At 36.8% G+C, this 11,156-nt stretch overlaps 1 protein-coding gene across 1 annotated transcript; it reads left to right on the top strand.

Moving 5' to 3' along the window:
* The first annotated feature begins 517 nt into the window (after nucleotides 1-517).
* LOC124536996 (uncharacterized protein K02A2.6-like) lies at nucleotides 518-4,773 on the top strand. The gene has a single exon (XM_047113697.1). It carries the CDS (start codon nucleotides 693-695, stop codon nucleotides 4,659-4,661), a length of 3,969 nt encoding a protein of 1,322 aa, XP_046969653.1. The 5' UTR covers nucleotides 518-692; the 3' UTR covers nucleotides 4,662-4,773.
* The last annotated feature ends 6,383 nt before the right edge of the window (nucleotides 4,774-11,156 follow it).

Genomic DNA, 11,156 nt, shown 5'->3' on the forward strand with positions numbered 1-11,156 from the left:
TTCCTCATAATATCATCAAAGCGCCAACCTTGAGAACTATAATGCTAGCTTATTATGGATTATGTGTATATTATTTTAAAATATATAAAAAACAAGAAAAAAAATGTTTCAGTCTCCCAAGAAGATGACAAAAATGAAATCAGCTGATGTTTAGTAAAAATATATAATATATAACGCCAAAATGTTTAATGTAAAATGTAAAAAAGGCACGGGCATCTGCGAGCCTGTGGATGTTGTAAACTAAATAAAAAAATCCTTGGTCCTGTAGTTACCCTGGTTTATTCACCCTTCAAACCAGTACATGACAATTTCGTTACAATATTATTGTTTAGTGATGGGATATACGATCCTTGAGGTACCTAACTAGTCGGGCTTAAAGCCTATATTATTTATCCCTATAACTTATGCTTCTAAGGTATTATTCGAATAAAGACTAAAATATTTTTTGTTATCTGTAAAAAAGTATTTTTTTTTTAGTTTCTGCATAAGTCATTTGTCGTGATATTGTTTATAGTAGATAAATAAGTATATATAGGTGCGTGCTGCGTCACCACAGATGAGCGCCAATAAAGTCAGTGCGTAATGAGCTACAGCGCGTTTCACTTGTGTCCTATATCTACCAGTGGCGACGAGGAACATCTACCCACAAAGCGAAAAATAAAAAACGAACAAAGGAATTGAGGCGGATTAAAATGTTTTCCAATTCAAAGCCGTTTTTTGGAAATATAACTACATTTAATCATCAGCATCAAGATTGGGTCACATATAAAAGTCGACTCCAGCAGTGGTTCGTGGCAAATGACATCGATGGTGAATCGGACAAAGGAGGTCTTAAAAGGCGCGCCATATTGCTCAGCGCATTCGACGAGAGCACTTATCAACTGGCCAGCAATCTCGTTTTTCCAAAAACTCTTGACGCAGTGAGTTATGTGGAAATTGTACGAGTTTTGGATGTACATTTTACTCCAAAGCGCTGCGGGTTTGCAGAACGTCATCACTTTTACGCGGCGTCGCAGCGACCGGGGGAGTCGCATGCGCAGTGGGCGGCGCGGTTACGAGGTCTAGCGAGCCATTGCAGTTTCAAGAATTTAGAAGAAGCTTTGCTAGACAAATTTGTGATGGGGATGCTTCCGGGTACCGAAAAAGAAAAACTCTTCGCAATGGAAATCGGGGAGTTGTCGATGGCAAAGGCGGTTGACCTGGCGGAGGGCGTGCGGTGTGCACGCATGGCGACTACGGCAGCAGGCACAGCAGAAGGAGTCAGCGTTGACCCTTTGTTTAAAATGACAAAGGGCCGCACCAATCGTAGTGACGGTGATAAGTGTTCCGTGTGTGGTCGAAAGAATCACAAATCTAGTGAGTGTCGCTTTGTAAATTACCGGTGTAAGAAGTGCAATAATAAGGGTCACCTGCACCGAATGTGTAAAAAAGTCAATTACGTAGACTCAGATGAGGTGAACGAGGGTGACGACGGTGAGTTTTTTAATATTCGCAGTAATAACGGGGGGCCTATGACCGAAACAATATCTATCAATAATATTTTATTAAAATTTCAAATTGATAGTGGGTCGTCTGTAACCGCTATATCAGATAAAACTTATTATTCTTATTTTAACAGTGTTACTTTAATTCCTACCAACAAAAAGCTTATCAGTTATAACGGAGGCTTAATTCAAAGTTTAGGTATAGCTAGGTTACCAGTGACATACAACAATAAAACAAACGTATTAGATTTCTATGTCATACAAAATGGAGGGCCGCCATTGCTTGGTCGCGATTTTATTTCAAAATTTAATTTAGAATTATCACCAATTAACGGTTGTTATCATGTGTCGTCGGTACCGGAATCGGAATTGCAATCATTTTTAAAAAAATACTCGGATATTTTTACCGACGAATTAGGTTGTTTTAATAAATATAAAATAAAATTGCACTTGAAAGAAAATGCAAAACCAGTTTTTATGAAAGCCAGGCCGGTTCCGTTTGCGTTAAGGGATAAAATAGATAAAGAAATAAGCCGTTTATTGCAGATCAAGGTCATCGAGCCCGTCGAGTTCTCGGAATACGCGTCACCTATTGTGCCGGTGTTAAAACATAACGGTACGGTTCGTCTATGCGCTGATTATTCACAAACGTTAAACAAACAGTTATTAGTGGAGAAATATCCTTTACCGACTATACAAGAACTATTTACACGATTACATGGTGGGGAACAATTTTCAAAATTAGACATGTCTTCAGCGTATAATCAGTTCGAATTGCTAGATGATAAACATGTCACTTGTATAAACACACACAAAGGGTTATTTAAATTTAAACGGCTTGTGTTCGGGTTGTCTTCGGCCCCCGCCATATTTCAGAGGGCCATGGAAAGTATTTTATCGGGGATAGATGGCGTACTTTGCTTTTTGGATGATATCCTTATTACAGGAAAAGACAAGGTGGAACATTGGGCTAGGTTAAAATTAGTTTTCGATAGATTAAAAGATTCGGGCTTAACTTTAAGAAAAGAGAAATGTGAATTTTTCAAAAATGAAATAAATTATCTCGGATATATAATTGATAAAAACGGGATAAGGAAATCGTCAGAAAAAGTTAAAGCAATTTTAGAAGCTGCAGTCCCTAAAAATTTAAAAGAATTACAGTCGTTTTTAGGTTTAATTAATTATTATAGGAATTTTGTACCCAATGCATCCACGCACTTAGCCCCTCTGTATGATTTATTAAAAAAAGGAGCTAAATGGTCGTGGTCCCCGCAACACGAAAGGGCGTTTTTGGAAGTAAAAACATTTTTAACTTCAGAAAACGTATTAGCTCATTTTGATTCAACCGCAAAAATCATATTAACGGTGGACGCTTCACCTTACGGGCTAGGGGCGGTGTTATCGCAGGTCGGAGCCGACGGCTTAGAACGTCCAGTTTCGTTCGCTTCACGAACGCTAAACTCAGCTGAAAAAAAGTATTCTCAAATACAAAAAGAAGCCACGGCTATAATCTTTGGGGTACGCCGGTTTCATCAATATTTATATGCTAGATCCGAGCCGTTTATATTAAGAACCGACCACAAGCCGCTTATTTCAATTTTCGGTTCCCATAGGGGTATTCCAGAGGTGTCTGCAAATAGGTTGCAAAGGTATGCAATATTTTTGTCAGCATATAACTACACCATTGAGTATGTCAAAAGCGCCAACAATAGTGCAGATTTCTTATCGCGCGGGATTCGGCCGGCGACAGCAGCGGCGTCGACCGACGGAGCTGCGAGTATTAGTCCGGGAGGAACTCGCGAAGACGCCGGTAGTGTACGTGGATGGAACGAGACGGCTACATACGTCAATTTTATTTTAGAAGGATGTTTACCGGTGACATTAGATCAGTTAAAACATGAGACTAAAAATGACCCGGTACTCACTCAAGTTAGTGATTATGTCTTTAAGGGTTGGCCTCGGAAAGTTTATGATTGTAATTTATTACCATATTTTAAATGTAGGTTGCAGTTATCATTAGAAAATGGAATTTTAATGCGGGGGCATAAGGTAGTTATTCCAGAAAATTTACGTAAACACATATTATTAGAATTACACAAGTCACATTTAGGTATAGTAAAAACTAAGGCGGAGGCCCGTTCTAGATTTTGGTTTCCGGGAATTGATGAAGCGATAGAAAAAATGATCGGAGATTGTTCAACATGCATTAGTATGCGGCAATCGCCACCCCGCGCTCCGCCGGCGCCCTGGCCGTATCCGACACAACCATTCAATAGAATTCATATAGATTTCCTTGGACCAATTCAGAATAAAATGTTTTTTGTAATAGTTGATGCTTACAGTAAGTGGGTTGAGTGTTTTAATATGAATAACAATATAACATCGGGATCGGTTATTAGTAAATTATGTGAATTCATGTCTAGGTTCGGGGTACCTCAAACAATCGTGAGCGATAACGGCACTTCATTTACATCTGAGGAGTTTAATGCATTTTGTAAATTAAACGGAATATGTCACTTGACCTCGCCGGCATACCATCCCTCCAGTAACGGCCAAGCAGAGACTTATGTTAAAATAGTGAAAAAGGGCATAAAAACAGCTTTGTTGCTAGGTGAAAATGCGCAAGATATGAATAATAGGTTATTAAAATATTTATTCGACTATCGGAATTCTGTGCATAGTACAACGGGGGTGTCTCCCGCGAAACTGGTATTCGGTCGTCAACTGAGGTCAATACTAGATCTTTTAATTCCTCATCCGTCGCCTTCGTCCCCTCGTCTGAATAATCATGTTCAAAACAAACAGTGCTTGCAGACTAAATATCACGGCGGAAAATTAAGAACTAATTTTAAACCAGACGATGTAGTGATGTTTAAATCTTTTATAAATAAAAATAGATATGTGTGGTGTAAAGGTACTATTATCAAACAGTTGGGTAAAGTGTTATACTTAATAAAGACTTGTGAAGGTATTAATGTTAAAAAACACAAAAATCAAATTGTTTTGTCAAGGAATGTGTCTAAAAACCAACTGGTTCAACCGGGGAACAGTAATCGAAGTGAGGAGGAAAATCAACACCGAAGTGATGTGAAACTTGCATCAGTTCCCTCGACGAGGACGCAAACTAAGATGGTTTTGAGAAATATTCCTAGAGTAAACTATAAAAAATATTTTTAGATAAAAATAATTGTCAAATAAGGGGGGAGGAAATAGTAGATAAATAAGTATATATAGGTGCGTGCTGCGTCACCACAGATGAGCGCCAATAAAGTCAGTGCGTAATGAGCTACAGCGCGTTTCACTTGTGTCCTATATCTACCAGTTTATATTAATATATTGTTTATAATAATATGTGTGTTTATTGATTAGTTATTTCAAAAAACTTTACGCGGTGTACGGGTTGTTTGGCGTGAAGCCGGAACAGATACGTAAAAAAGGACGGATACATAAAAGACAATGGCCTGCCTTACCGACGATCAACACTCCGCTTCAACCGTCACATTTTAAATTTGGAATAGAATTTTCTTTCAAACAAAAAGACTGCAGAAACTAAAAAAATATTTTACGAATTCCAATTTTAAATTTTATTCAACATATATATTATACAGGTAAATTTAGTTGCTCTGATAATACGATCATCTATTAACGTATTATAAAAAGTTTACTTGGTGGTAGGGCTTTGTTCAAGCGCGTTTGGGTAGGTACCACCCACTCATCAGATATTTTACCGCTAAACAACAGTAATTAGTATTGCTGTGTGCCGGTTCGTAGGTGAGTGAGCCAGTGTAACTATAGGCACAAGGGATAACATCTTAGTTCCCAAGGTTGGTGGCGCATTGGCGATGAAAGGAATTGTTAATATTTCTTACAGTTCCATTGTCTATGGACGGTGGTAACTTACCATCAGGCCCGTATACTCGTCCGGCAATACAAATAGCCTAAAAATAGTTTTAAATAATAATCCCCCCTTTCGTTACCTTAATTCAATATAGAGCATGATATGCGACATTATGATAAATGACAGCCAATCACGGGGAAGCCTTCGATCAATAGAATGTTCGTTGAAAGCAAATAGTCTGTCGCGCGGCTATAATCGGGCACACGGATACGGGGTTCTTTTATAAATCTTTGACATACAAGTGAAATATCTTTATATATAAAAACGTATACGTAGGCTTTACTTCCTTGTTGGTTTAGTGGTAAAATATAAAGCTTTAGGTTCGAAACCCCGCGGAATGGAATAAATATAAATGTATTCCATTCCGCGAATTTTTCGACAACAACCCATAAGGGTTGTTGTCGAAAAATTCTAAGTAACAGCCTGGAATGACCGGGTGTTAGTAGTGGTGTTACATAGTTCCAACTCGTCTGGAGTTGGAACTGGAATGACCGGGTGTTACATAGTTCCAACTCCAGACGTGTTGGAACTATGTAACAACACTACCAACACGTCAAAATATGCGTTAATACTTCTAAGAACGCGTGCATCTTAGCAGTTTATTTCGAGTCAAACCCAGCCAATCACTACTGACTTTTCGTGTGCTTAATTTGTGTAATAAATTTATCTCATATTCAGCAAAGAAGGTAAACGTCGTGAAGTAACCTGTATGTGTCTGATTTCAAGGATCTGCCACGTGTTTACCCACCAACCCGTATTGCAGTGGTATGCAAGCTTTCAACATTCTCCTCGAGGAGGACTTAGCCTAATAGTATTTTTACAGGATTATATTAATATACAACGATAATTAGAATCCGGGGAGTAGATAGTCTATCTTTTTATATAATATTTTTTCTATTAACTTTTAAAAATTTCAATGAAAAGCATCAACTCTCACGCTAAAGTTTATTATTGCCAGTAAATAGAACGTCAAAATTTTCTACACTTTGAGAGTTACTCGTTTGTTGGAAATTCGCTGTACGACGGAAATACTTGAAATTGTCAGCTCTATCGCTTGGTTGATTCCTATAAGAATAAAAGCAAGCGAAGCGGCTTGCGAATGAATAAAGAAAAGTTCAAGTTGTATTTATGTTAACAATTTCCTAAGTAACCTCCTTAGATATTAAAAATAAATGAAAACTTAAATTGAAAAAAGCAATTCGAATTTTTAAATAGTAAAAATTGTGTGTTAGTTAGTGATAAGTTATAGCATTCATTTATATCAATTAGTGGAATGGTGTATCAATTTATTAAAGCTAATCAACCAATTTAATTTTAAACAGGTTTCCTAACATGCATAAGTTACTTGCAATGTGTTTATATTAAAGCAAAACTATCAAACATTTAATTAATATTATATATTAGAATTATATGCTATTCTATTTACAGTCAGACAAGATACCCAACAAATTAATTAATTATCATTTCATTCTTTATTAACATTAAGGCTTTAACATGTTGACGGTATTTTTTATTTTTTCCATTCCTGCGGTACTAGGCGTATAAGACCTCGTATGAAAGCTACATAATACATGTACGAGGTTTATTAGACCCCGTATCGTACAAGAATCTAAGACTCAATGTGATGTGATGATGTGTTATCATCGAATGTTATTTCTTCAGTGCGGACGTGGTCATGTTAGTCAAATAAAATTAAAGTTTGTAATCCTCTGTGGAAGTCAAGTATTAGCTCCACGCTTTTTTATCATCTATATATCATCATAGTTCCCACGATTGGTAGCGTATTGGAGATGTGAGGGAATCATGAAAAAAAAGAAAAAAACAGATATCAATCAATCAATCAATTAATCAATCAAAATAAATTTTATTCAAGTGGGCTTTTGCAACCACTTTTGAATCGTCATTTAACAATTAAGTGAAGCTACCACCGGTTCGGAAAGTAGATTCTACCGAGAAGTACCGGCAAGAAACTCAGTAGTTACTATTTTTCAACATGTAAAAAATACAATCATATTAGTTAAATGCAATTATATATGTATGTAATGTATCCTGCCCGGAAGTCAACTGGTATATATTTATATCAGCATTAGCTGGACCGGCGGAAGTAACTCAGCGGGAGTTACTTCCGACGGTTCTTCCCAGGTCCGTGGTCTTAAATTCTGAACCGGCGGTGGTAGATTTTTTGACTATTAATAAGCAACTGTAAACACATATATTGAATAAAGATTTTTAACTTTCACTTTAGATGTTACCGGGTAGTATCATATACATATATATTTATCAAATATATTTAAAAAAATCGTGATAACTTTAACGTAACGTAACGTAAGTTCGCAATTAACTTTTCAACGATCAGCTAACAACAAACTTTCAACTTTGGTTTAAATTAACTCAGAGTTCAATCGAAGTCGAGTTTATTTCTAACTTTACGGTTTAAGCCTTCGCGATGTTGTTATCCAGTTAAATCAACTGCAAATTTTTAAAATAAAAGAAAAAGTATTTTATTCAGATTTCTTATTTTTTATTTAATTTGAAAAGAAGAGAGTTGAGATGGCCCAGTGGTTAGAACGCGTGCATCTTAACCGATGATTCGGGTTCAAACCCAGGCAAGCACCGAGATTCATGTGCTTAATTTGTCTTTATAATTCATCTCGTGCTCAGTGGTGAAGGAAAACATCGTGAGCAAACCTGCATGTGACAAATTTCATAGAAATTCTTCCACATGTGTATTCCACCAACCCGCGTTGGAACAGCGTGGTGGAATATATTCCAAAGCCTTCTCCTCAAAGGGAGAGGAGGCCTTTAGCCCAGCAGTGGGAATTTACAGGCTGTTGGTGTTGTTGTTGAAAAGAAGGTGGTCGTTGTGGAAGGTTCTAATTTAGATGTTACAGTAAAAAACTTGTGACTTTGTCATATTACATATGGGAGGATTAAAGCATTATATAATACATATATAATTTTTCGACATCGATTAATTGTACGTGGCCTACAGAAGAAAGCTAACTAAGCTGTTTGGTAAGTTATTCTTATCTATCTTTTATGTGCAGATTTTTCTAGCATTTTCTGAATTATACTATATATTAAAATGTAAGAAATGTTATAGAAATCCCATTAATTACATTCCCTTTAATTTTTTATTCCATACTATCAAGGACATTGCGATTTCGACAATTTTGCTTCTTGTTATACTCCTAACAGCTAAATTATCTTTATTAACATAAGAATAAAAAACAATAAAAATATAAGTTATTTAGATAATAATTACATTCAAATGTATGTAAATAAGTATACAACAAACATACAGACACATACAAATAGGCGAGAGTGTGTTGCAGTATGCCAAGTGTTTATTCAGCTTGTGAACTACATGAAAACACCGCTACGATACAGACATCACTTCCGGTCATCGATTGCCTTCGATATGTTTGTCTTGCGGGTCAGTTTCAATCGTATTATTTACTTTATACAATATAGCAACATAATATGTTCTTAATAACTAGACTATTACATACAATAAATAAGTAAAATCAGAATCAAATCTCCTATATTCCTTGCATCGCCAATGAACCACCAATGGAATAAATGATTGGAGAAAACAGTGCACGAAGATACGATCACCGTACATTCATTATATAACCAATGGGCCATAGGTTCTCACGTTGGGACCTAAACTTAATGAATAATTAAGTTACATCCTACCTACATACAACTGAAGAGATAAATTGCGATATCCAAAACTTCACCAGAGCCTGGTATCAAATATACCAAAACCTTTCCTGAAAAAATATATCTGTAATCATCCATAACGTAATTCAAGAGATAATCCCGGACGTACAAATCTGCTTTTTTGGTTTTGGTTAAAAAAGAGCTGATCAGACCATATAAAATTTCAGGAGACTTCGTTACTCTAAAATCATGTCTAAAACCAAAGTTATAACCTAACTAAAGTAAGTGGGAAATGTACAGGCATTTCCCACTGCTGAGATGAGGCCTCCTCTTCCATTAAGGAGAGGGTTTGGAACATATTCCTCCAAGCTGTTGCAACGCAGGTTGGTGGAATGCACATGTTGCAGAATTTCCATCAGCGCCGAGCACGAGATGAATTATAAACACAAATTAAGCACATATAAATAGTGGTGCTTGCCTGGGTTTGAACCCGCAATCATCGGTTAAGATGCACGCGTTCTAACCACCCGACCATCTCAGCTCTTAACACCACCACTGTGATCTAAGATATTATGTGCCTTGTGCTTTAGTTGTACTGGCTCACTCACTATTCAAACCGGAGCACAATAATACTGAGTACTGTTGTTTGGCAATAGAATGTCTGATGAGTGGTTGGTACCCACCCAGAATTGCACAAAGCCCTGCACCAAGTAAATGGACATAAAACAAAAACATTATTTTAATTATATTTACCAAATTGATAAGATCATTTGATTAGTCCAGCCAAACGTAAATTAGATTCGGATAAATAAAGCGACAATACCCTCGGTAGAATACCCCGAAACGTCAAAGTACGTCGTATCTTAAATCAAGAATTATTGTTGTTCAAACAGATTTACCTATCTGACCGAACTATCCCTTACAAAGCTCCAATTTCGCAAATAGTGTTATCTTGTAACATCAGCATCCGCACCGCAAACTTACTCCGATAAAACTTCCATTTATCAGCGCGTCGGGATGACGGATGTCTCGCGGATCAGAGGATCCGGATTAAATTGGGAACAACGGCGGTCTTATGAATACTGCTGTGTTATTGCATAGATATGGTAATAGGTTCGGCGATGTTTATTTCCCGGCTTTCCGATACCAAGTTGTGTCTTATGGTATGGTTTACAATAACAGCCTATAAATTTTCCTTTCCTTCCTTCCCTTTGAGGAGAAAGATTGGAACATATACCACTGTTTTAATGACAGTTGCTGGAATACACATGTGGCATAATTTCTATGAAAGTAGACACATGCAGGTTTCCTCACGATGTTTTCCTTCACCGCCGAACACAAGATGAATTATACAGACAAACTAAGCACATAATAAGGAATATTCAGTGGTGCTTACATGGGTTTGAACCCGCAATCATCGGTTAAGATGCACGCGTTCTAACTACTTGACCATCTCGCCTTACTGGGCCATCTCGGCTCAGCAGTAGTTTGGAGAGCATTTGAGCCACTTGATGGTAATTGGTCACAACTGCCCATAGAATATTGCGTTGTAAGAAATATTAACCATTCCTTACATGGTCAATTGACTCACTCACCCTTGAAATCAAAACGACAATACTGAATACTCTTGTTTGGCAGTAGAATATCTGTGGTACCTAACCACACGGGCGTGCAACAGGAAGTGTTCATTTGGGCGTGTGTGCCCATTGTTGTTGTGTGTGCATATTAAAATATTTCGAATCTGCCAGTCTTCGTTCAAAAGAAATTTCCATTAGAAGGATCATTACTACATAGAAGACATATCTGTACGTCCGTTTTTATTCAATAGTAATATGAAAATTTTGCCTGATACCGGTTTTTATTTAAGCAAACTAAAATACTTCTATAATTTTGAATATATGACTTGTTAAATATTGATAGTTGTATTGTCTTTTGATGCAGTCGGTCTTCAGTGGATCAAATACAAATAGCCCTATTACAAATAGATATTTTAAGTCTTTCGCTACATGTCTTTGGGTCGAAATTCAAGTGATGAAATTTATTGATTTTTCAAAACCATTTTAGAAAGGTTATTACTAAACGTATGGGATATTGTTTGTTGGAAATTC

Source organism: Vanessa cardui, chromosome 17, assembly GCF_905220365.1.
Source record: "Vanessa cardui chromosome 17, ilVanCard2.1, whole genome shotgun sequence".
NCBI classification, from domain to species: Eukaryota; Metazoa; Arthropoda; class Insecta; order Lepidoptera; family Nymphalidae; genus Vanessa; species Vanessa cardui.